We start from the raw sequence: 27,283 nt of genomic DNA, 5'->3' as shown, positions 1-27,283 counted from the left end.
TAGGTGTATTCGCTAGCGAGTACGTCAAAAATCTCTATGAAGATTTTGTTTCTTGAAAGTAGCCGCTAGGGGCGCTGCACAATATGTCATACAATTAAATGTCATTTTTTTACGCAGTCGCTAGCGAGCACACCTAACGTAAACTCATGGTAAGCACACTGACTCCATGCTGTCTCTACATAGAGGGTTAATATCTGACATCTGTGGTACTGGTAGGCAAATGGGTAGGGGACACGGGACTCGTAACTCCTGTGTAGCCAGGATCTACAGCTTGACCGCCAATAAAAACCTAATCAGTGAATGTCAAGTTTGTCCCGGGGGAAAATTGCATTGGACCCGCAACGAAATTAATCAGAAGAACATAGGAGGAGTTCGAAGTTAAGGTTCGACTTCCCTCCATTGCAAAGTATTTAGGGGAGAGTGCTTTGAGATTGAGACACATGAATTATTAAAACTGTAGTTACATATAAACGGACGATAGCGCCTTCAACAGGCCGCGAAGTGATCGCCAAACAAATGGCACAAGCTGGAAGCGACGTCGCGCGATAAATTCCCCTTCAGCGATTTGATTTACGGCGCAAAGCTCACAAAACACACGCCCGCTGTGCTAACATGCTTATAAAATGTTTTATGGATCTTTTACTACTATCATTACATACGTAAACTACCTTACTACTTACCTGATACTTCTTACCATTTCGTAAAAAGGCAGATCTTCTAAAATTGTTTAGAGCTTTTTCAGGTGAGACGTTTTGAGACGGACGTTTGTCGTCCGTTTGCAGGACCGTTGAAATAGCCCTTATACTTACTCATACACTGCTGAACCACGCTGAACATAGGCAACCCGACGATTCCGTAATCACCGATCGGTAGCGGCCTGTATACAGCGCCTTCCTGCTACCGAGATCGTCGGTCCACATTGTCCAGCAGTGAACGTCTTATATGGCTGAAATGATGATGATGATACTCAAACATCCAAACGGCGAATTACAGCCAACAGATTAATACTTAACCACTGTAAACTATAATAATCACCCTGGATACAAAGCCTATCTCTCTACCTTCGACGGTTTGGTCCGTAGGCTGCCGAAGGCGAAGTAGCAAACATAACACATTTTTTTCCGCAACCTTCTCAGAAAAGTTTTAATCTATGGCTCCGAACTTTTATTTACTTTGTTCCATCTGGCGCCTCTTTAGACTCTCTTTGTCTGCAAGTTATTGAACCTATTTCAATTTCAAGTTATTATCCACCACGTTGGGCGCCATTTTCAAGAATGTTTTTTAAGACTTTATTTTCCCCATCAACATTAATGTCTATAAGGAAATCATTCAAAATGACCCCAGTGGCAAATCTGCCGTCCGTCCAGAGGGTCCTTAAAATAAAACTAAGTAGATAATTGAAATTGTTGTCATTTATTAATATCAATTAAAACATCTATAGCATAATTATGTTGTTATAGGTATAGGTATAGCATATTTTTTTAATATTGGCAACGACTGGCGTCAATTCTTTGTTCAACAAAGGCTTAAAAATTTACTTGCTAAGGAATTTCGATACATTATTTTTCATAAAATTTATTTTTTAACTACATAGATCAAACAAGGAAAGAATAATGGTATTTTTTTCTCTAAAAAATCTATTTCTTGTTTATTATATTTATTTCTAGCCAGATCGTTTTAAATCTACCTCTATACATTACATTATGTTTATACTCAACTAATAAAAAACATAGATCTCAAGTAACGGACAATAGAAAATTATCATCGACTTAAAAAGTAACAAAATGAGATTAAAATAGAGACCTCTATCACGGAACTTAGTTAAATTGGACCCAGGGTCTCAAATATGGCCATAGCTGTACCTGTATAAAAACCTAAAAGAATTCCTTAATCGTTTAAATCTCATAATATCATAATGAATTAGGAATGTTCTAAAATACTATTCATTGTTTACCCGAAATAAACACTGTATACCTGATGAAACGTTCAGTTTCATTCCTTACGCTAAGCGATATGTGTAGCAGATCTTTTTTCAACTACGATTAATAGACAATAACACAAGTTCATTTAGAAGACATTTCTTCTAGCAATATAATACCTGTATTTACAAAAAAAAATTATAATTGATTTGAATGAATGCAAGCGCCATATTTTAGCGCAAGAAATTACATAACTAGTTAAAAGAATAAACAAACTGTACCAAATAACATCAAAGTGCCGGAATTTTTATTTAGAAATCGATTACTTCTATTAACAAAAAATACAGTTCTAAATTACTAGTTGATATGTCTAATGGATCTTGACAGGTAGCGTTGGGTGATTAAATTTTTTTCCTCCTCTTTTCTGGCGTCGTTTGGAAGATGGCTTCGTCAGCGCGGATGAGACGATTGACAGCGCGGCTCAACGACACATCTGTCACCAGAAAGCAGACAAATAATCAACTAAACTCAACCGACATTACTTTGATTTACATCGACGATATTATTATATTTTTCTCAAACTATTCAACTCATTAGTTCTAATAACTTTTAGCCAGCAAAACGTTTAATAAAATATCTAAGAGTATTGCTCTAACATAAAGATTTAAATATACGATCACGTAAGCAGATTGTGTAAATTTAATCACCCATTGCAAGCTTGTTAGTTAAGATGAACGGTTATAAAATGAAACAATAAAATAAATTTTTGGAAAATTCTTTTTAATGTGATAGAATTTTAACAGTCCACTTACATTTTACTAGATTTTGTAAAACAGTAAAATATACACAAAAAGATAATTTTCAGTTCGAAATAAACGCTCGAAAAGTTTTAATATTTCAGAGATCATGTCAAACGGTTTGACTATTAATTTGTTTTAGTTTATAAATTATTACTTTCTTAGGCAGTGTTTGAGCAGTTTTAGTTTTGAGAATCCATACATTATTTATTTTAAGTTTATCAATTTATCTGCCACTTTTAATCTTAGCCTTTTTGTGCATATTTTACTTAAGTTTGTATAACTATTTACATATTCATAGCAGCTATTATGAAATTGTACTTATGAAAAGGCATCCTTATTATAAAACGTTCCAAAAATACTAAAATCATTATCAAGATATCCAAAGTTTTTAAAACTATTAAAAATGAAAAGCATAAATTATGAATCGAAAAAATACTGAAACAGAAACAAACAGTCAAATTATAAAGCATTGCTATTGCATACTTCTAAATTATTTTTTTAAATAGCAAAGAACTTAAGTCTTTCAAACCTAAGATAATTAAACGTATAACTTGATAGCAAATATTGTATTATAATTTTTTATTCCTAAGGAAACACGACATATTTCGGATATTTTTTTACAGACTCATTTGCTATCAAACTATAATAATAAAATCATTTCTACACTTGCAATTATCTAATTCCAAAGGCAACCTTATAATATAGACCTACACAATAACAAAAGGTACCTTAACCCTTAAGTACTGCGGTATATTATTGTACTGTTGCCTCAAGTCAATTAATACTAAATAAATTATCAGTACCATAACCCATTACAATTTTAAATAACACATTTATTAAAATCAGTTCACGAGCACGTATTTCAATAAATATTATTTTATAATGAGCAATATTTTGCCAGTCTTGTCAGCGTTAATAATAAAACTAACATTAACGCTTCGTACTCTAAAAACGACGTTCAAAATTTGATTGAACCTCAAGAATATGCCTGTGATAATTAAACACAACTCTGTTTCTAGCGCAGTCGGGTAAAAAAGATGGCAAGTTCTCTTAAAACCTTTTTTTCTCTTTTCTTTTGGCTACTTGAAGCTTGTTTAATTGAAGCAGAACTGTAGAAATAAGCGCACTCGTGAACTGCCATATTTGCACCTCTCAAGCCTATTTAATTTATTATTATAATTTTACTTAACTTTGTTTTTTTTTTCTTAAGATACGTCAAAAAGTAAGACTTGCATTTAGACGATAACACAAATTAAAACAAAGCTTCATTAATTTAAAGCGCTGACAAAGATTTAAAACCATAAGAATGGGGACTAGATTTTATAAGTCGCATAATTAAAATACTATAGTAAAATAATGTTAAAACGGATGCAAAATCATTCATAACTGATAATAATAAAATTAGGTTGCAAGACATTATTCATGAAAAATTACATAAAATCTTACATGTTAAGTAATTATCTTTCAATTCCGTCCCAATGCTGCTTGCATTTAATATTTGAATTTTTAATAAATATTAATAATTTAATATGAACACATTCAAAATTCTCGCAAAGAATAGACAAATATATTTGCCCTTTAAATTAATCAGTGGGCCTGATTCAACTATAGAGGGAAACCAAAATATTAAAATGATCATATTAAAGCATTTTTTCTGCGTATTTTCAACCTCTTCAGAAAATTTCTCTTCTCATTATTTTTTGAAGGAAAAAATTGATACATTTAAAAGAACAGAATCAGGTCCATTGTGATGTGGTAGATTACTATTGTAAACTAACGGCAGGCTACAACCAAAGGTAAAGTAACGTCTTCAAATTCGCGTTGTCTCATGCAAAAATACAACACGATTCAAATATTTGTGTATTGCTCAATCTTTTTTCTTGTGACGAAGATTAATCTTTTATACTGTTAAAAATATTTGTTGAAGAACAAAGTTTGATATTGACCTGTATTTTGATTATGGAAGAATTCGTTTGGTTTGGAAGAATATTGGTGACTGTTAGTGCGTGTGAGTGTCAATGAATGTTTCGTATAATAATATGTGTTGTGTAGTATGCCCGGTTTCCAATAAAGCGGAGCGGAGCGGAGAAGAGAGATGTGTCTGGCGGACGAATTTTTCTATAGAATTTGACAGAGGCGGCGACGCGCGGTACGGAGCGAATAGGAGATGTGGAAATAATCTGATTGGTTATTCAAAACACTTCTCCGCTCCGCTCCGCTTTGGTGGAAACCGGGCCTTAGTCTCTCGTGACTGTGTACAAGTGTAAAACCGCAGATGAATAACTGCACCTTAGACGTCAGTCAGTATAATAGGTTAGTTTCCTAAAAAATAATCTAGTCCGCCAATTAAATTATTAAAAAATATTGGGCACGTATTTTTTTAATTGTCAATCAAACAAGTAATTAGGAAGTTATGATGCGTTAAGTTTCGCGTGACGTCACTAGGCACTCCTCTAGAGACCATGGGCCTCTTACGACGTTTGACGCGCTTTATCTCTTTAAATCATTATTTTGAAATAGCAAAAAATACGTGTCGAGTATTTTTTGATAAGTTAACTGACGGACTAATTCAAACTTGTTTTTTTATTCAGAAAACATCCCTATTGTATGTGTTTGTGTGTGAGTTTGTGTGGTTACCAACCGGGCGTGGTGTTGGCGAATATTGGACACAATCAAACAAGTTGTAAGGGATTTATTTTTTGATAAGTTAACTGACGGACTAATTCAAACTTGCTTTTTTATTCAGAAAACATCCCTATTGTATGTGTTTGTGTGCGAGTTTGTGTGGTTACCAACCGGGCGTGGTGTTGGCGAATATTGGACACAATCAAACAAGTTGTAAGGGATGTATTTTTTGATAAGTTAACTGACGGACTAATTCCAACTTTTTTTTTTAACATCCCTATCGTATGTGTTTGTGTGTGAGCGTGTGTGGTTACCAACCGGGCGTGGTGTTGGCGAGGCGTCGCATGCGGCGCGTGTTGCGGTCCTGATCGCGGATCTTTTTCTCCATTTCCGCGTTAGTGAGTGTCTCGAGGTGTGGCGCCCACTGCTCCGCCTCGGACGGCTGGCGGTACGGCGTCTGAGAGATGTTTGTTGGACATCAATTATTTAATTGCTAAGCCTAAATGGGTAACATGATGTACTGGATAATATGATAACCACATCTTGTAAACATTCATGAAATGCAATAAATACATTTTGACTTTGACTTTGACTTCGGTTAGAGTATAGAATAAATTATAGGGCTGGCGTGCAGAGGTTCACCCTGACAAAAGTCAATTTAGGTGTAGTCCTCGTCAACTTAGGTTACTTCTCTACTTTTCGTTACCTCCTTGCACGAAAAATTGAAACTTATCAATATAAAGAAACATTCGTCGTCCTTGAGCACTGTCAGTTGGCTAGAACAGCGGTTCCCGAATGGTGGTCCGCCGAACCCTGGGGTTCCGTGGAAAATATTATGCCNATTATCCCACGTTTCGTGACCGACGTTGTTCGCTCGCACCGACTTGTTTACGCACAAGGGAGGGGCGGGCGTGCGGGCGGAGTAGTACGGGGGTTCCGCTAGGAAAAGTATAATCAATTAGGGTTCCTTGGCAAAAAAAAATTGGGAAACCCTGGGCTAGAATTCGTTTCGGGGTTTTGCCCGTCGATCTACTATTAAAAGTTCATGATGCATCTATATGTAGATAATGAAACAAAACAGTATGATATCACCTCAAATTCGAAGCTGGTCTTCCGTGGAAAAATATACAAAATGAAGGATGTACCTCAATGACAGGCAGCGGGGCTTCGCTGAATGCGTAGGTGCGCTGGTGCCAGCCCAGGTGCCCGCGGGCGCTGTACGCGATGACGTCACGAGCTCCTTGCAGCTTCATAGCGAGCTGTTCTGGAATGTTCTGAAGGATGTACCTCAATGACAGGCAGCGGGGCTTCGCTGAAGGCGTAGGTGCGCTGGTGCCAGCCCAGGTGCCCGCGGACGCTGCACGCGATGAAGTCACGAGCTCCTTGCAGCTTCATAGCGAGCTGTTCGAGAATGTTCTGAAGGATGTACCTCAATGACAGGCAGCGAGGCTTCGCTGAAGGCGTAGGTGCGCTGGTGCCAGCCCAGCTGCCCGCGGACGCTGTACGCGATGACGTCACGAGCTCCTGGCAGCTTCATAGCGAGCTGTTCTGGAATGTTCTGAAGGATGTACCTCAATGACAGGCAGCGGGGCTTCGCTGAATGCGTAGGTGCGCTGGTGCCAGCCCAGCTGCCCGCGGACGCTGTACGCGATGCCTGTCACAAACTCTCCGCCCAGTCCAAGCTCAGCACACAGTTTCATAGCGAATTGCTCTGGGTTGTTTTCTTTCTCCGACATATCCCATTCCACCTGAAGGATGCAAAGATTACTTATGCAAAATTAGGTTAGATTAGTATTTAAAATGTGGTTAACCACATTTTATACATTTTGCGCAAGTTGACCTTATTTTGAACATTTTGTCACAGAAATTTCAAGTTTTGGTATTGATCCTGTGAAAACGATGTTCGGATTTTTTACTTTCCAGATTTTTTACTCAAAAGGCTTCAACTCAATATAATACTGTAATGATTCAATTTCGAAAAAAATGAAAAAATTGTGTCCAATATTTTTTATTATGTCTGATGGACATTTGAAAGTTTTATTTAATAAACAATAATTTTATAATATATTGACATAAAATGAATTGACTAAATAGAATTTCGATTTCATTACCCAGTCATCATCCAATTTGGCTGAAACAAACAAACAAATAACATAAATAAGTTAGACAGGTACTTACTTGATCAACCAAAGATGTATTCCCAACGTGTATGTTAAGTTTAATAACCACTCTCTGATCAGACTGCTCCTCGAGGATCGCTGGTGGTTCGCTCGGGAACGCTTCTATTTGCTGCCTGATGGACGTGGCTATGGCCGGGATGAACGTAGATGTGTTCAGCTCCAAGTCATCACACAACACCTCGGCAAACTGTTCGGGAGTTATTATTGACTCTGGAAGGAACATAGCAAATATAAATTAAGATAAATTTTAATGTTTTTGGAGACATGTATGTTTTTAACAGAATTCTTATTTTTTTTGTGAGGAATTTTGATGTTGTTTAATTTCTCATAGCAATTAATTTCCTAAGTCAAAATCTATTCATTTTTTTTTCTTATTCAACTACAGAAAGAAACAAGACTCAAGATGTAGCTAAAGTGTCAAATTGGTCACTTAGGACAATCAACACAATCTTATAGGAAAAAAATGAGAGCAGGAAATAATTTAATTTAACTACAGATACAAAATACTCATGCATACCATTTTTATTCCAAGTGAAAGTGTCTCTGAGCTTTTGTCCCTCAATCTCCATGTCCAATCTGATGGGTACAAGAATCTGCTTCTGCGATGAGTTCTCCAGCATCGCTGTCATGTCGGTGTCGTCAAAACACAGCGGGAATGTGCGCACCTGAAATAGACTATGACTTAACACTTGGTTTCGTAAAGTCAGTATTCAGTAAGCAAAACATTTCAGAGATGATTTTACTAACTCATAAACAAGAATAAGCGATTTCTTGCTACTCTCAATTTTAATTGTGACGATAATCATGTTTGATAAAAAAGTTCGTCCTACATAGCTTATTATAATGGATTAAAAATATGAATGTTAACAACAAAAAATTTCAAATTTTCACAAGTTTTACATAAAATAAGTCCTGTTTTTCATTGTATACCTTTTTATTATGGACTCTAGTCCTGCTAATAGGCGTTGCTTGAGGCACAGCGTCCAAGTGTGAGGAGTTGGGCATGACGGGCAGCCACGCTGGGTTGTGCGGCTTCTTGCTCTTACTCTCTCGGGGAGTGGCCAGCTCTTGGCTGACCGATACTGCTTTATATCTAAAAAATTTCATTAATAAGCAGATGTTATTTTTCTAAATCTGTAACAGAGGATGCAGATTGCAGCCTCAACAGTGAATTTTAGTGTATAAAAAAGATACTAACTTGTCATCATTGCCCTCAATAACGTCCTCAACTTCGGAAGCTTTGAGCAGCGACACCGAACTAGAAAGGACATGGGAACCCAAGCCATTGTCAACTAATCGTTTCCTCTCATCATTCGTCAGGGTCCTCCTGACCATGCCAGGGTACTTCTTGTAGAGGGACCCACGGAATAACCGCAGGTAATTACCAACCTAAAATGTAGAATCATCATAAATTTCACCGCACACGAAGCACACAACAAGCAAACCGTAAACGTGTAATCACCTCCGATCCAACACAGTAAAATTCTCCACCTTCCTCTATTTGAAAACTAATCGGCTTATCGCCGTAAGTTCTGAGAGCCATTTTTGCTTAGTTTAATTTATCTACTTTCTGTAAATACAATCTAATTTGAGAAATAATTCATTACAAAATCGCACAACACAAAATGGTTGAATTTTTTTAACTGTCAAAAATAGCGTCTTCGAGTTGTCAAAGTTTTTTTTTTAAACAAAAGTTTAGACCTTGGAACAATATCACTTTATCCTGAACTCACTGGAGAGCTCACAGAAAAATCAGGAAGGCAACATGATAAAACGAATTGTCATCTCCGTGATTTGAAAGTAGACCCCCAATCAATTCGTGTCGTTCATTCATATCAAAACCATTCAGTCACAGATATGGATAGATGCAGCATGTGTCAAAAATTGTATGAAGCCATGAAGCTACAGATAAAAATGGAGGGCAAAGTTGGGAACAAAACTTGAGTCAAATACCTACTTATATCNGCTGCACGAGCTCAACCCTTGCTGGGGCGACGACAAGCTTTACCAGGTCGCCAGGGACGTGAACATTGCTATGTAGGTACCAGCACATCGTGTATCACGAGCTGATGCGCGCTGTGATCGGTGAGTGGTTGTTGTTTATGGAATATGTTTCATCCATCAGTAATAATCCCGTCCAGTAATAATAATTATGTCAGTGACCTTGAAAGAGTAACTTACTAGGAGCCCTGGGCACTTAAGGATCAAGGGGGGTCTTATAATCTGGCAAAAGGTCTTTTGAGCAGACAGGGGCCCCTTCCGTCGTGGGGCCCTGGGCACGTGCCCAAAGTGCCCAGTGGGAAAGAGGGGCCTGTGTAAACATATTTGTAGGCAAAACAATTTGCTACAAATTAGTTATGACATAGCGAATTTTTTGTAAGACGCTTAAAAAAGTGTTTTCACCCCTTTTTTCAAGATGGCGGTTGGGGGACAAGAGTGCTGAGTGGCGATCCCAAAAACTTGACCACATTGACCCACACATGTCCCAAAAATAAAATTGCGTTCTCTAATAAATGCAATACTCGGAAAATTGCCGGAAAATGATGGGAGTTTTATTTTGCTTTTTTTATGTATTACAGTGTTTAATTCTCACAATTTCATTCACGCAAGTGACTTACGGGTCTATTCCCACCTCTCGTTCCCACCACTGCAACTCCTGTGTAGCCAGGATCTACAGCTTGACCGCCACAAAAGCCCAACCAATGAAGGTCAAGTTTGTCCCGGGGGAAAGTTAAACTGTCATTGGACCCGCAACGAAATTAATCAGAAGAACANGACCGACAGTAAAATATTTTTACCCTTAAAAGTTATCGCCATTTTTAACGAAAAAAAACACAAAAACGGGAATATCTCGCAACTTTGGTTTTGTCAGTTATTTAATTCTGCCACGACGGTGACGATATGAATGTTAACAACAAAAAATTTTTTAAACTTAAGTCCTGCTTTTAGGTTTTACATAAAATAAGTCCTGTTTTTCATTGTATACCTTTTTATTATGGACTCTAGTCCTACTAATAGGAGTTGCTTGAGGCACAGCGTCCAAGTGTGAGGAGTTGGGCATGACGGGCAGCCACGCTGGATTGTGCGGCTTCTTGCTCTTACTCTCTCGGGGAGTGGCCAGCTCTTGGCTGACCGATACTGCTTTATATCTAAAACAATTCATTAATAAGCAGATTTTATTTTTCTAAATCTGTAACAGAGGATGCAGATTGCAGCCTCAACAATGAATTTTAGTGTATAAAAAAGATACTAACTTGTCATCATTGCCCTCAATAACGTCCTCAACTTCGGAAGCTTTGAGCAGCGACACCGAACTAGAAAGGACATGGGAACCCAAGCCATTGTCAACTAATCGTTTCCTCTCATCATTCGTCAGGGTCCTCCTGACCATGCCAGGGTACTTCTTGTAGAGGGACCCACGGAATAACCGCAGGTAATTGCCAACCTAAAATGTAGAATCATCATAAATTTCACCGCACACGAAGCACACAACAAGCAAACCGTAAACGTGTAATCACCTCCGATCCAACACAGTAAAATTCTCCACCTTCCTCTATTTGAAAACTAATCGGCTTATCGCCGTAAGTTCTAAGAGCCATTTTTACTTAATTTAATTTATCTACTTTCTGTAAATACAATCTAATTTTAGAAATAATTCATTACAAAATCGCACAACACAAAATGGTTGTTGAGTGAATTTTTTGAACTGTCAAAAATAGCGTCTTCGAGACTTCGAGTTGTCAAAGATTTTTTTTTAAACAAAAGTTTAGACCTTGGAACAATATCAATTTGTCCTGAGCTCAGCGGAGCTCACAGAAAAATCAGAAAGTCAACATGATAAAACGAACTATCATCTCCGTGATTTGAGAGTAGACCCCCAATTAATTAATAGTGAAAATTGTTCATTCTTATCAAACCATTCAGTCAATCTCATTCGTTTCTATTTCTTTCTTCACTCGGTCTCGTTTATCATTCATTTCATTCAGTCGCAAAACTACCGTCGTTGGGGAAGGTTGTCGCTCGCAGTCGTTGTAGCCAACGGCAAGTGCCTAACAAATAAAAATCATGTCTGCAAGGCCGGGAGGTTTTAAAAATCCATTCTCAAGACCATGGATGACCGAAACTGGCGCAGCGGCTGCGGCTGGGGGTTCAGGATCAGTGGGTTTGAAAGGTGTTGTGGCCGGCGGAATAACTGGTGGCATTGAAATTTGTATCACATTCCCCACCGAATACGTAAAAACACAGCTCCAATTAGACGAGAAAGGTTAGTAAATAAGAGAGATATTCAATTAATCACACTTTCATTCAGCTATAGATCGCTAGCGGCAAGGAAAAACCGCCGATCCCATTTGTACTATTTTTATTTTGCTAAAAATACGGATGTTTTACGTCATTCTTGGTTTACTTCGATTCGGATTGATTTGATCTTTGGTCATAACTATTTCCTTGAGTTATATTCCGGTTTGCAAATGTTTACCTGTTTGAATGAAGCCATTATAATGGAGGTTATTTGCGATGTCGTAATTTTGTAGTAGCTACGCAAAACGCGATAAAAATTCGATAGAACTACAGTAAGTAGTGGACTTTGGTCACCTTGAAGTGTTACACGAGGAGACAATACATGCGTTACGATAGTCAAGTCGGCATAAAGCTGTAGTTGTTTACTTTTAGTTTGTCAGCTATTTTATTTGGGTAACCTGAGCCAGAGCCTTGAGCTGTCTATTTACTAGATCATTAACTTAATTATACAATAAAATCCATATTACAATTAACTAGCTAACAAAAATGCTACTTTAACAAGTTACACAAATTATATTTTACTTTGCATTCTAATAAGAATCCTATTACACAAATAATATTTTACTATTTCACTAAGAAAATATATTGGTTAGGTCAAACATTAATTTAACAAATGTAGCTCAAAGATCAAAAACATGTTTTGATATCCTTTAGCTTAACTATGTCATGATAAGCCTTATCATGTCAATATCATGCAATATTACACCCAAGGCAACAGTACTTTTGGTAAGATTAACTTGTCTATTCACACACTGCAGACATATAGATTAAAAAATATTGTTCTTTAAAAATATGTTGTCATCAATTTATTTTTGAGATTTGTAACTCTTTTTTGTGTGTGCTAATGTTATTTTAATTGTCCTAGAGATAACTAAAATTGTCATACACAGATAAGTATTAGACTTGCTTCATTGAGCAGTGTAGTTCTAATAATTATTAATATTTCCCAAGTTTAATAATGAGTGTGATTATGTGCTATCTCCTACAGCACAATCATTTGTAGTAATGAGTCCATTGAATGCAAATAATACACAGAATAATAATGTGCAGTTTCCATTATATTGGTAAAACATTTATAACAAGTGAAAATTATCTTTTCATTGAGTCAATGAAAAATATTAAAACTTTCTGTACAATCAAAATAGGAAAAGTAGATTGCTATTTTTTCTAATTTTAGATGTTGCATCCACGTTATATCTTATCACTGCATTATCAAACATGTCTGCAGTGCTCTGTCTGCATCTTATCACTATCTCTATGCAAATTCATCAAACCTCATTTTGACATAATTTTTCAGGTGGCACTAAACAATACACGGGCATCGTCGACTGTGTTAAAAAGACTGTCAAAGGGCATGGATTCTTCGGACTCTACAGAGGCCTTAGTGTGCTCCTCTATGGGTCCATACCCAAGTCTGCTGTCAGGTAAGAATCATCTTACAATATGAGAAGACTTGGCTCAGTAGGTCCGCATTCCACACACAACTAGAAGCGCCATTTACGTCTTTCTGTATTAAGTAAACCTCCCAAGGAGAGATAAAGGCCGATTCACACATATCAGTGAAGTCACAGTTCAGGCTCAGTATCGGCACAGTGCGAAATATTCTTTCATACAGTTTCTATGAACACATCCCCACTTGTCAGTGTGAGTGACGACACAGTGCTCTCAGTGTCAGTGCCTACACCGGCAATCACGGACGTATTGGTTGACGACGATATTTTTTGTCGGATCACGGACGCCGCCGTCGCATCAAAAACAAAATAACTTACTTCATAGTTTCTGAACAAGTATATTGAAACAGCTCTCTGACATTTTAAAATATTCAAAATATTTCACTGGCGCAACACTGTAGCACTGATACTGAACTGAGCGGACACTGTGACGGAACTGTGGCTTCACTGATATGTGTGAATCGAGCTTAAGTTAGGTGGAAGTTACAGCTTGAATGCAATCTTAAATGTCCTACTCATCATGATGTACAAAAGAGAAGAATTTAATACACTTCATAAACTAACAGTTCTAAATTAGATATGGCATTTCTGACTAGGAAAATATAGCTCCTAACTCATCAGTTTCTTCGAAATGCATAGGCACATGTTACCCTATGGTGATCTCTCAATCAAGATGTCTAAACTTGTCTCATTGATATCAAACAACATCCGTATTTGCGGCTCCGTTTTATTCGTTTTCTCACCCCAAAATACAGTAAGTAATCAAAAGCGGGACTGACCGATACTACGCACGCTTCTCTTCCTAGTTCCTCTCTTACGCCGTTTCCGTATTCACTAGTTCACAATGAGTGAATGAGTCTATCGCTGGAAGTGAGAGAGATGGATGGATGGATAATACGGGAACTGCATGGTTCTGCTGTAGTTCTGCACCTCAGAGTCGAAAGTAGGTATGCAGCATTTTTTCATGTTGTAAGTTTCGGTGCCCGGCAGTAATGTTTCACAGGAAAAATTCGTATAGTCGGACTTTACATTTTTGTTCCAAATAATTTAAGTTACTATTTAATTCATGGTTATGCCTCTCCGGCGGGGAATCGAACCCCGGTCTCCCGCGTGACAGGCGAAGATAGTGACTAACCACTATACTTACATACTATTTTATTTTCACAAGTTTTTCTCTCATACACTGCCCATGACCTGAATAACCGTCTACGTATTCCATTGGACGCAGTGTTACTTACAAGTCACAGTAGGTACGTACTGTTATGTAACGCGTGGAAACACTGCAGCTAAACGAAGTATCCGTTGCACGTCTCACGTTTCTGTAAAGTGGAACGTGGCAATAATGACTGATAACAGTTCATCATTCCGTCCAGGGCCGTACCCAGGGTCACAAGGGGCCACCAACCCCTCTAAGAATTATCAGAAAATAAATTCGGTCAAATAGGTAGTTGAGAATTCCAGTATCATCATCCTTTCTACTTCTTCGTGGCATTCAGATGCAGAAGTAGAAGCCAGATTCCAGAAAATACGTTTTTCGATAATCACACGCTTGTACATAATGTATGTAAATTAGTTACTGTTTNTAAACCTTAAACCGACGTCAACAGTTACCTAATATAATATTTTAAACTATTATGTTGCATTTTTACTATAAAATTATCACTTCACGGGATTTATTGCAACAATATCTATTTTAACGGTAAATAAAATATTTACCCTCCCGACGTTTAGTTACAAATTACAAGTTACAAATTAGTTACCATTCTGATAAGGTGTAAAAGTCAGTAACGCTTGCTTACCTTGGCAAGTGATTATTTAGTAGAAGTATAATGTAATGATGCGTAGGTAGACCATTTACCATGCGTTATGCGTTTCGATGTGCCTAACATTAGACATGATTTTATGAGACTTAGTGTCGTAGCGAAGCGATAAAGAAATAGAATTTATCGTAAATGTTACATTATCTAGCTTGAAGCTAAAATATGCTTACAATCGATACCATTAGGTATCTGGTACTTATTTAAACATTAAGAATCCAGATTCCAGATCTAGATCATCCCACGCGTAACTAAAATCAACTTTTTTCATTTCCTTGTAACCTCGAGCAACGTAAATAAAAACGACATAATTTACTGACGTCTTTGAAATGCACTGGAAAATTCAGATGTGTTTGCGCTTGTACTGTCGACAGCGTATCAGACAACATGTCTGTTCCAAATGATACTTATTACAACGTCATAAGAAGCCACAGTGTTTTTGATATCCTAATATGTAGTCTGTACATGAATCCTGACAATCCAAACGCCCCCAAAGTAGGTCTGTGGGAAACCCCACACAACCCACGAGCTTTGACGCATAAATTCGATCCTATAGGGAAAAGGTATTTTCATAGAGTCCTGTCTTTTTCAATGTTAGTTCGTTAGTTAGGGATTAGGTACTGTTAGGATTCCATAAAGGGCGTTGCATTTTCTTTTCATGTGTCCCTATAGCTTCAGTCACCACGCAGGAATCATTTTCGGCGTTTGTAGTTTTACGGAGATAGCCGTTATTAATTGAAAGATTATATTATGTAAGTGTATTCATTATGAATTGACAGATTAAGAGCGATAAAGCGTGCCAATTAAAAAAACTGAATATTTATGATATTGTTAGGAACAATTTCTAAATATCAAAATGCTGAAGATATCCGGTTTAGGTGATTATTTTCAAGTTCAAGCAGTACATTAGCAACTTAATGTAGTTTTAGTGAGTGCCACTTTGCTTATCTTTAGTCTGCTGAGGTGCTATCGACTGTGCTTACGAGTACACTCAGCACAGCAGTAAACTCATGAGATGAAATGACTATGAATTTTGCTGTCATCTTTACATAATAATATGATTGCCAATACAATATTTTCGTGTAAATAAAAAGCGCACATGGACTTTGAACCGAGTTATTTAAAAAACAAATAAGTGTTTTCATTGTCAAATTGTGTGCTCTTACGTATGCATATCATTGAACACGCCAAGCGAACCTACACGTAATGCCAACAGCTTGTCTCTTTTTGGAAAATGGAGCCAAAAAAAATTACTACAGTATTTTAGAATATGATGACAGCAAGTAAGATAAAAATATACAGGTATTTTGGCGCCGAAATGCGTTGCGGACACAGCCATTCTTTCTTCAATTTGCATAATATTACATTTACATAACTTACTATGACAGTCTAGAAGTTTCGTCTTCCAGTCAATATACATTTTTATTACATTTGAAAAGCCACAAGATTTGTTTTTCAATCGATATCTTATCCGCAATCATAAGTTCATAACACAACGCTCAACGTTATCTACTCGATTTTCACATAACAACAAAGCTTATTTCGTAATTTTGGTCTAAATAATTCGCAAATCAGTAATTTATCTATTGCTGCTGCGTTTTAGAAAGACGTCGTTTTATAATTAAATGCCATTCTAAAAGGAAAATCAGCGAGAATTTAATATTTACCTGGTTAAACCGATATAAAAATACGGATCCGTTTAAAATTTTGTAGCGTGCCCTGGGCTGATAAAATTAGCCTCTAATTCTTTAATTCATGGATATACGAGTAGCTTGATTTGATTGATAGTAGTTCTATCGTTAGATGCCATCTCCGCGGTGTAGTGTACCCATTCAAAGTAGACTATCTATCAGAATATACATCTATTGATATCACACGTCGTTACTTTTATCGATTTCCACACACACACAGAAATAACACTTGTAGAGGTTCATAGTTTGACCTAATTGAAAAAGATATTTCCCTACTTCATGCCCGATTGAGCCACGTCAAACGACTTTTAAGCAGTATGTAGACCAGTACCTGTAGTCCATGTCCATGTCATGTTCATTTTAGACAATTGCGATTAGTCTACAAATTATTTACCGTTTTGGAGGTAACTTGAGACGTAATGATGCGATCGTGAAAGAGCAAATGAAAGAAGTTAGAAGCCCAGTTTCCCTGGACAAAGTTACAAACGTGACGGTTGTAGTAATTCCGAAATAGCTTTGCTCCGGTTACTTGTATGTTACTTCACTCTGTAAAGCGATTTCAAAATCTTAACTGTTATGTATGGTACTTTGTTTACACGGATAGGATTTTACTTCAACTACATTAAGAAGCTTGATATTATTTCAGATTTGGTGTGTTCGAACAAGCGAAACTGTACATGGTAAACGACAATGGCACCCTATCCACGACTGGCAAGCTGGCGTGCGGTCTCGCCGCTGGTGTAGCGGAGGCGATCTTCGCGGTCACTCCCATGGAAACCGTGAAGGTCAAGTTCATCAACGACATGCGTCTGGAGAAGCCACGGTTCAAGGGCTTCTTCCACGGCGTCAGGACCATCGTGAGGGAAGAAGGTGAGTGGGGAAACTGGACTTTATCTATGGAATTAATCATTTCTCCACCATCGACAGGTCATTTAGTCTCCATTGCAGGAAAACGAACCCTGACCACCCTAGTGCCATAGGCAAATAGAGGATTTACCTTACCATTCAATGACCCGCCTAACCAGTCGAAATTATTTCAAGTTATCTCCTTTCGGGAGATGCTGACTGTTCTGATTTTATGCCACACCATATTTGTATACTTGGTAATGTGTCAAAAAGTAGCGAAGTGCCGATGAGATATGTAAGTAAAATAAGTCCGAGTACGTGTAAATTAGTTACCTAATTTGCATGTTATAATGTCAATAACGGAAACTTTTCACCAACTCCAACACTAATTTCATCTGCCCTGTCATAAACCTCCTACACAAATTAGAGCTGACCAATAATGCAAATGTTCAATGTCGTCTTTTAATTTTGGTACATTCTACCGTGAAACCATGACGGAGAAGTCTTTTCAATGCGTACTATAAATACACGATCAATTTACCACATTAGCAAGGTCCCAACCAACAACGAAGTTAAATTGATTATCTAAATGTTACCGGCATTTTTTATTAGTTTTGCGATATGTGATATCTACATGTCTGCGAATTTTGTATTACTATTACTTATTCTGTGATTAAGTGTCATCATCATATCACTAGGGTATGTTCACACCTTAGTCAGCCTTGTAAGTGTACAAGATTGTTAAGCTTCAGCCAAACCAACGCGTGCAGATCGCGTCGGCGATGGCGATCATAGGCCAATGACAGGACGCGCGACCTTTCATTGGCGCAGTGATCACAAACTTAAGTTTATTGGGGCGAATCCACATTTTACTAAATTTCCTCTGGTAGTGGTGGGGTAGTAGGTAGAGTACTCGTATCAGATCATTACGTTTTCATTACATTAAACTTATAACCGGCGTGTAATTATATCATGATCGTCTGGTTATTATCTCGTGCGACCCCTTCAAAGTCATGCCTTCGTGTGGACGCGGCCATGACACTGATATCGCAGCTACTGATCACGCGTGTGCCACTGGTAGAAATGCTCACTGACAACGAAGGTCAACGCAATGAGTGTTTTATTTGCTGCATAGAAAGAATATTAAGATAGCGCGCAGCCGAAAATATACCGTCAGACATGATTATTATCTCGAAAATGGCAAATAAATATGAGTTTCAAGAGTTAACTCGATAAAAACCTAATCAGAATATCATATCTAAACTGACGTTGATAAATTTGTTTGTCCGATAAGAGAAATGAGTTGCTGAGGGCTCGCTCTTCATATATTTTGGGCAACCGATTGACTAATTTTTTAATTACTTATTAATTTACTTTTAGGCGCACTTTGTTAGCTAATGGCCACTAATGATGACTTTACGTGGCGCCAAGATTTATCTACACACAGAAATGTTTGACTCTAGTGTATGCAAATGTAACCACTGTTTATTAGACACGACACATCACGCACATAAGCTTTAAAAAAAACATTACATAAACGTACTTAGCCTAGGCACAGACCACAGATTTTTAGTTGACCGATAGTTGGGCCCGGTTTTAATTTGTGTGAAGAATCGGCCGATACCAAATCGGTGTAATGTGCGCACTTGCATACATGCCCATACTGATCAACTGCCCGACGAAAAATCGAAGGTCTGCGCCTAGGCTTAAACTGATTGCTGCAACAAGCGTAGTCTTTAAATCTGGTACGTGATCATTTTACCAAAGGGCGTATATTCACACAGCTAATAGTGTACTACATTTGATCCAAGGTTTAAATTGACTTATGCCTTTCATTTCAGGTGTTGGAGGAGTGTACAAAGGTGTCACGGCGACGGTCATGAAGCAGGGCAGTAATCAGGCGATCAGGTTCTTCGTGATGGAATCTCTCAGAGACTGGTACAAGGGAGGAGACAGGGACAAGCACGTGCCCAAATACATCGTCGCGTTGTTTGGTGGTGTTGCAGGTGAGTTGATAGAATATTATTTTAAATATGTCTACCGATCAAGTGATATTCATCTCATTACGAAATTCATTGAGAGAATCATGCTTGCGATACATCTCACAACAGATTGGCTATCAATACTCATTGAAACAAATGGTTACTTACTAAACGTGAGGCTACATACCAGCCTTAGTAATTAATTATAGTAATTGCATTCGTCACTGACCTATTTGATTTATGCATGTGACATTACACGATTCTATTGTCAATTTTGTGTCCCATTTCAATCTGATAGTAATGAAACTAATCCAACTTCAGGTGCCGCCTCCGTCTTCGGAAATACCCCGATCGACGTCGTCAAAACAAGGATGCAAGGGCTCGAAGCGGCCAAGTACAAGAACACATGGGACTGCTTCATCAAGACATGGAAGGCTGAAGGTCCACTAGCCTTCTACAAAGGTACCGTGCCTCGTCTCAGCCGTGTAGTATTCGATGTAGCCATTACCTTCACGATCTACGACAGCATCATGGATGTATTTAACATGGTCTGGAAGTAATATTATAAATATCCCAGGAGGATTTCAGGATGTATGTGTCCAAGGAAATGGAACAACTGATTTGATCAGAGTTTTTTAGCCCCAACTTTAGGACCAAATAGTTGTGATTCTAATTTCTATATGTTGTACTTTTCAACAAATTTTATTTCAAAATATTTGTTATAAAGTTGAACCATTCACTTGGACACGAATAACCCTCCTTTATTGTAATTGTTCGGTAGGTATCGGCCTACACTTATCGTAGCCAAGCGGAGGCCCCGGGGCCTGTGCGTATCTGTGATTATCTGCCACTAGTAAAACTCTTTGGTATTTAGTCTACTGGCCTCTAATGTGCTGCACTATATTCGTCGTTGTTANTGGCACGACTTTGTCTAGATTTCATTACTTTTTAGAGATAAACAAGCAGCTCCATCGAGACTTGGCTAGTTTTTTACAGAATGTTTTTGATGGGATTTCTTTTTCAAAACTTCCTTGTACGATTTTTCATTATTGTCTAATGATTCATTTTTTTCTGTGCCCATTAATTTTTTTTTGTTATTCTTAAAAATAACGATTACTTAGGCTGAGTTGCACCACCTTATTTTGACCGTAACTTTATAGATAACCGCTGTTTTTGTATGGAGTTTGACAGATTTTTGACGTTTGTCAAAGTTAAAGTAAGATGGTGCAACCCAGCCTTAGTAATCTATGAAACTAGCAGTCAGTAAAATACAGTTCATCAGTTTATTATGCTGTGTCTTTTAGAGGCACAAAACCCACAAAATGCCTCTTTATATTAGAACATTTCACATGGTTTTAAATTTTAATAAACTTTTTTTGTCTTAACCAATCCCATTATAATGAATGGAAACCACGTTTACTTTTTAACTATAAATCTTAACATAAATAAACAAGTTCGAATTAAACTGTCTCAGGAAGTTAAAATAACTAACAGTCGCCGTAAGACTATTGTGCGTACGCGCATGAATCAAACCCTTTTACTTTTTGCCTTTGTCGTAGCCCAAATAATGAGGCCAACACACTTTGGGGTGATATTTTTGTTTTAGTTGTAAGTGCTGTTTATTATAATCAGTAATCTTTGATTTTGCACAATATTTTTGGGTATTTGTATTATTAAAAAACTCGAGTCCATAACCACCTACCTATTTATCTGTCTATGAAAAGTTCATAGGTACTTTTTTAAATTAAGTAATTTTTCAGTATTCAGGGAAAAATACACAAAACACAGAAAGAGGTATGTTCTGTGGAAAAATAGATAGGAATCCAAACTTAGTGAAAACATTTATTTTTTAAAGATTATTGGCAATTTGTATTTTGCCCAAATTACTAATAGTTCCGTAACGGAAATTCCGTTAGCCCCTCGAGGTAAGCTAAATAAGCTTGTGTTACGAGTGGGCTCATTACAATAGTCGAGCGGCGGTGGGATTCGAACCCGCGTTCCTCGGATCTCGAGTCGGCCACTCCGTTCGGCTATCGTGGCTATCAAATATTATCTAATTACAGTTATCGTACCTAAAAAGTATAAATATACCAATACGCTGAGGCCCACAGCGCAGCAATCATTTGTTTTTTTTTTAATGCAGAACAAGCCAGGTTAACATTTAACCGCAATCGCAACTGTTGTTAAGTGAGTGAGATATTGATATTGTGTAATAATATTGTTGCACGTTTTTTATCCAAAACGAGGAAGCTCTTGGCCTGTATCTCACGTTTTAATAAATTGTTGAGCTGGCCTTTCTCGTTGAGCTACGTTCGATCAGGTATAATAATTCCTGTGTTATCCTGCTCGGATCAAACATACGTTCTGATCGTTCTTCCTTTATTGATATTCATTCTATTCAAATGAGAATTTGCAATTAAAACGTTTTATTTTTTACTGGAAGGATATGAGTAAAAGATAAAATGTATTGGAATGGATCACAATATTACTGCTGTTGTACTGTACAATTTATTTGTTAAAGCTGACAAATTTGACTGCGTTTCTTTTGCCATTTCTTTTCAGTGTTCATCATTTTTTTACTACTAAAGCCCGTATTTACAAACGATGCTTGCTTAAGTGAAGCAGCAAATCGAACGTACAGCGTTGAATAGAGTTCTGTGTTTGGTTAATGTGTCACCCTGTGCGTCCACGCGCACTGTGAGACCTCATAGTAATGTTGTGAATAAAACCCGTCGGTGTCCACCGAATCAAACGGAGCCGCGAGTTGTTGTCCTAGCTCGGACATTCGTCCGCAGCTCCGTCTCAGGCTAAAGTCTTCTACAGCGAGCCAATCCGGCTTCGAGGGATCCCCCATTCCCCTACACCGATGGTTTTTATACAGGTTTTCTCCTCGTGGTCCTGGTGTACCAGAATCCCGGCCCGCCACAGCGGGTTACGGTCTACTCTATGCCGCTACTTGACTGAGCTGACTATCTCTACTGATCATAGGAGCACCGAGAACGTCTCAACACAGGAGTGCCAAGTATACTAATAAATACAATTACGGTGCATTGCATTGTATCTTAAGGTTTAATCATATAGAAATGGCGAACATCACTACATGATTAACTTATTAACCCTCCAGTATACTCAAGATGGCTGCCAGTACATTTTCAACTTATCTGTGAACAGAACTCCAATTCCTACATGAAACAACCATATCATTTCCATTCTTATCTCAGTAAGCACTCTGCAAAGAGTCAAACTAAAACCCAGAGCCAATAACTGACATCTGACTTTGATGACGTCATTAGATTACAAATGGCCGCCGTCGCTCCGTTTTACGCGCCATTCGAAATACATTAATTCACGCGTTTTATTGTCAGTATTATGTGGAACGTAGGGTTGCCAGGTCCAAAAACACAAAAGCCGGACTCTGTGCTTCATTTGGCCGGACATGGCACCGACAATTAGTGTCATTAATATCACGAGTGAGTACTATCATCATCGGTTGTCTACATCCTGATGCGTGAGCTTGATATTATTCTGTAGATCGACTTTCGTCTGGCACGTACACACACACGGCACAACGGCACACACACACAAAAGCCGGACAGGTCAATGTTTGGCCGGACAACACCGTAAAAAGCCAAACATATCCGGCTTAAGCCGGACACCTGGCAACCCTAGTTGAACGGGATGGGGCAACGTTATGAGATCGGTATTCTGGTGTTTGGTTGCATTTCATTGATTTTAGGGGAATTTTATTACTTTATTAAGTCGAGGCCTTTGATTATTTTGATTTATGGAGACCTTGGCCTTTGATTTTATGTTGTGGTTTGGCGCAGTGGTTGACCATAGTTCAGAGGTTCGATTCCTGTGCAAATCCAAATTAAGTCTGCGAGCATTTACCCATTTTGTTGGTGATCGAATAATTTTTCCATTATAGTCGTTTTAGGAAACCATTTCACTCACAATTTTACTTTCAACAGCTCGTGTAGTATCATCATCGTCATCATTTCAGCCACAGAACGTCCACCGCTGAACATAGGCCTCCCGCAATGACTTCCAGATTGGCCGGTTGCTAGCGGCCTGCATCCAGTGCCTTCCTGCTACCTTCACGAGGTTGCTGGTCCACCTTTTCAGATCCTACGCTGCGGTCACCCGTCGACCGTGGTCGTCTAGTGTAGATACTTAAACCTTTAACAGACATAATAAGTCCAAATGTATCATTGTTTTTGGACCTTAAGAGAACGAAATAAAGTTCAAAATATGGCGGGAACTATATTCCCACTGCCTTATAAAGGGTTAAAAGTCTTGGCAGAGGATACTGTAATTTCAAAAGATAGCTAATCCTTGAATCGTTCGCAAAAGATAAGTTATTTATCACCGCTAAACCACAGGCCGCGGTCCCTGCGGCGCCTGCGCATCTCACAGACCGCGAATTACCGTAAATCATGTGAAACGCACAGCATCGGTCTGCGGTAGCATCGAATACACCCTTTTTATCGATTACTCGTTAAGAAGATGACTGTAGAATAAATGATGCAAAGGAGAAACACGCTCGTATTCACAAACATTATTATGAGGTCTCACAGTGCGCGTGGACCAGCGTTGCCAGTTTTTTTTTTCGCCAAGTCGGGACTTTGGTACTTTTTTAGTGAAAATAGCGGGATTCTTCCGTCAGAAGCGGGACATAGTAAAAAAACGTAAGTATACAGTGTGAGTCACGATAAAGTGCACATATAAATTAAGGTGAAACTAGACCTATTTTTATCGACAAAAAAGAGGTCAAATTTTTTTAAAGTTTTTTTTTAATTTTTTATAGAACTTTTTTTCTTCCAATTACTTATTGTAAAGAAAACGTAATAACTTTTATACTAAGAGGTAGATCCTGATAAAATAAAAACAGTAATAATGCTAATGAGTATTGCTACCTTTAAAATTAAATACAAAGTGGCTCTAAAAGAAAGACAATTGGCAGCAGAGAGCTTAATTAGTGGATATTCCAAATTATTGCCCCTTAAGGATTTTTTCAAATAGTCTACACACTACACACACACACACACACACACAAACACACAGACACCCACACACACAAACACACACACACACNAATTTTATGGGATTGGGAAAGAAGTACCGAGTTTGAAGCGTTCATGAGCAGACATTGCAGTTGAATATTCAAGTTCTGAATTTGATTATTGATGAATAATAAAATAAATTCTTCTAGCTCGATTGATGGTTTCATTTAATTTATTTAAATCAGATTACCTATAATAATATTTTTTCGTTAATTTATGAAAATATCAAATTAGCCCGTAATTCTGAATCCTGATACATAAAAGTTAGCCTATTAATTTAACACAGGTACGACTGTACTCAGTGTTGCACTATCAAATGCAATTGACGCGCCTCTATGCCAGGGTTTTTATGTTCCTGGTCAGGCTATACGAAGTTTTTCTGAAATTCATGCTTGCGATTCATCTCACAACAGATTGGCTCTCAATGCTCAATGGAAAAATGGTTACCTACTAAACTTGAGGCTTCATACCTACCAGACTTAGTAATTAGTTACTGTATCAATTATAGTAATTGCATTCGTCACTGACTTGTTTGATATGCTTATGCATATCTACTTCAATCTGATTCTAATTCTATTAAAACTAATCCAACTTCAGGTGCCGCCTCCGTCTTCGGAAACACTCCGATCGACGTTGTCAAAACAAGGATGCAAGGGCTCGAAGCGGCCAAGTACAAGAACACATGGGATTGCTTCATCAAGACGTGGAAGGCTGAAGGTCCACTAGCCTTCTACAAAGGTACCGTGCCGCGTCTCAGCCGAGTAGTATTCGATGTAGCCATTACTTTTACGATCTATGACAGCATCATGGATGTATTTAACATGGTCTGGAAGTAATATAATAGATCCCAGGAGGATTTCAGGATGTATGTGTCCAAGGAAATGGAACAACTGATTTGATCTGAGTTTTTAAGCCCCAACTTTAGGACCAAATAGTTGTGATTCTAATTTCTATATGATGTACTTTTCAACAAATTTTAACACAGATTTATCAAAATATTTGTTATAAAGTTGAACCATTCACTTGGACACGAATAACCCTCCTTTATTGTAATTGTTTGGTAGGTATCGGCCTACACTTATCGTAGCCAAGCGGAGGCCCGGGGCCTGTGCGTATCTGTGATTGTCTGCCACTAGTTAAAACTCTTTGGTATTTAGTCTACTGGCCTCTTATGTGCTGCACTATATTCGTCGTTGTTATTTTCGCGCCAANGGGGCCTGTGCGTATCTGTGATTATCTGCCACTAGTAAAACTCTTTGGTATTTAGTCTACTGGCCTCTAATGTGCTGCACTATATTCGTCGTTGTTATTTTCGTCTTTATAGGCATCGTGTCTTGAGAACCAATACGATCAGTGCTAAAATGACTAAAAAATCATAAATAGTCGACGTACTCGTATAAATAGAGGTCAGTGACCCCCACGCTTGTTATGCGGGCCCCAAATTATATTCCTGAATACGCCCCTGTCTTTTTACATTTTATACTATAGGACATAATGTAAATGTACAAAGTAAGCTTCAGTCAATGTCACCGTAGTCGTAAGTAGAACTGTTTTAAACTTTTAAGTGTTTGATACATCGAAAGTATATTTTTGTAGAACAGTTGTGGATGAAATGTAATGTATTGTTTTTGTGTTGTTAAGAATGTTTCGATCACTTTTTAATATCAATTTTTTATTTGCTGCTTTTGCAGTTGGAGTGATTTTGAAAAGTATTTCTGTTTTTCTATTTCTACAAATTTATTGGTCACAAATTGTTTATGTTTTTGGATTTACGTTTAATTTTTGACAGTACAAGGTACTTTGCTTTGATTCTTCAGAAGAATATTATTGACATGAACAAATGTTATTTACAATGAAATGGCTCTCGCAATCATCATTTGTAAATAAATATTTATTTTGTTATTCTAAGGTTACGTGATTCTCTCAGTTTGCCTAATTAGTTCTTAGTACAAACTATTATTATTTCAAACATGTTTTTGAACGGAACCAAATATGTCACTGTTATTTTTCATTTTATGAAAACTGTGATTTGTGATAAAGAGTGAATACTATGAAATACTGGACGCAAATGTAATCCTTGTTGTTTTTACAATAAGGTTAATATTTATTTGTAACTTCTGTAAAGAAATGGTACATTGTGTAATTTGCTACTAGTCTAGATGGAGATAGCAAGAGCAATGAGATAGTTTAGTAAGCACAATTCAATACTAATTAACGTCTATCTAATCTTAAGTTAATTAGGTACAACATACAAAAAAATCTATCATTAGTGTTGATAATTGTTTACTAAATACCAAATAAACGGTCACAATTAACTTGCCTCCAAATAAGCGGTACCATTTCATGCATTTCAAATGAAACGGGCATATTTTACGTTATTACTGTGCATTTCGTTTTGTACTCCTCTTATAAAGATCCCATAAGCCCTTTGCTAAGCCAAGGTCTTATCATTCCACTATTTATACCTCAGAATCTACGACATTTGTTACATTTATTTGCTGCAATTTTATTTTTGATATTTTCTGTTTCGCATTGAATATGGACATGATTTATATTTATTGTTTTTGATTTAATAAAATGGTGGTTATAAAAGTATTTTGTTTTCTTCAA

General features: G+C 37.5%; 2 protein-coding genes across 5 annotated transcripts; one reads left to right on the top strand and one right to left on the bottom strand.

Moving 5' to 3' along the window:
• Positions 1 to 1,594: 1,594 nt before the first annotated feature.
• On the bottom strand, positions 1,595 to 11,222 carry Snr1 (SWI/SNF related, matrix associated, actin dependent regulator of chromatin, subfamily b, member 1). Of its 3 annotated transcripts, none has more exons than XM_028321737.1 (8): positions 11,043 to 11,222; positions 10,779 to 10,969; positions 10,511 to 10,673; positions 8,042 to 8,189; positions 7,523 to 7,734; positions 6,916 to 7,092; positions 5,663 to 5,801; positions 1,595 to 2,412 (listed from the first exon to the last, which is right to left on the bottom strand). In XM_028321737.1, exons 1-8 carry the CDS (start codon positions 11,121 to 11,123, stop codon positions 2,321 to 2,323), a joined length of 1,203 nt encoding a protein of 400 aa, XP_028177538.1. In that variant the 5' UTR covers positions 11,124 to 11,222; the 3' UTR covers positions 1,595 to 2,320. The 3 variants fall into 3 exon arrangements, with proteins under 3 accessions (XP_028177538.1, XP_028177537.1, XP_028177539.1); XM_028321736.1 differs by lacking the exons at positions 10,511 to 10,673; positions 10,779 to 10,969; positions 11,043 to 11,222 and adding exons at positions 8,455 to 8,617; positions 8,723 to 8,913; positions 8,987 to 9,156; XM_028321738.1 differs by lacking the exons at positions 1,595 to 2,412; positions 10,511 to 10,673; positions 10,779 to 10,969; positions 11,043 to 11,222 and adding exons at positions 8,455 to 8,617; positions 8,723 to 8,913; positions 8,987 to 9,156 and having other exon boundaries at positions 5,313 to 5,801.
• A 280-nt stretch (positions 11,223 to 11,502) lies between these two features.
• Positions 11,503 to 25,878, top strand: sea (mitochondrial citrate transporter scheggia). 2 transcript variants are annotated; one of them, XM_028321725.1, is made up of 5 exons: positions 11,503 to 11,788; positions 13,121 to 13,247; positions 17,429 to 17,652; positions 19,470 to 19,634; positions 25,271 to 25,878. In XM_028321725.1, exons 1-5 carry the CDS (start codon positions 11,590 to 11,592, stop codon positions 25,507 to 25,509), a joined length of 954 nt encoding a protein of 317 aa, XP_028177526.1. In that variant the 5' UTR covers positions 11,503 to 11,589; the 3' UTR covers positions 25,510 to 25,878. The 2 variants fall into 2 exon arrangements, with proteins under 2 accessions (XP_028177526.1, XP_028177525.1); XM_028321724.1 differs by lacking the exon at positions 25,271 to 25,878 and adding an exon at positions 19,932 to 20,314 and having other exon boundaries at positions 11,504 to 11,788.
• Positions 25,879 to 27,283: the final 1,405 nt, after the last annotated feature.

Source organism: Ostrinia furnacalis, unplaced genomic scaffold (assembly GCF_004193835.3).
Source record: "Ostrinia furnacalis isolate ACB-3 unplaced genomic scaffold, ASM419383v2 OfSCF7574, whole genome shotgun sequence".
NCBI classification, from domain to species: Eukaryota; Metazoa; Arthropoda; class Insecta; order Lepidoptera; family Crambidae; genus Ostrinia; species Ostrinia furnacalis.
The sequence above is the reverse complement of the archived record's forward strand: the minus strand, read 5'-3'. Positions and strand labels throughout refer to the sequence as shown.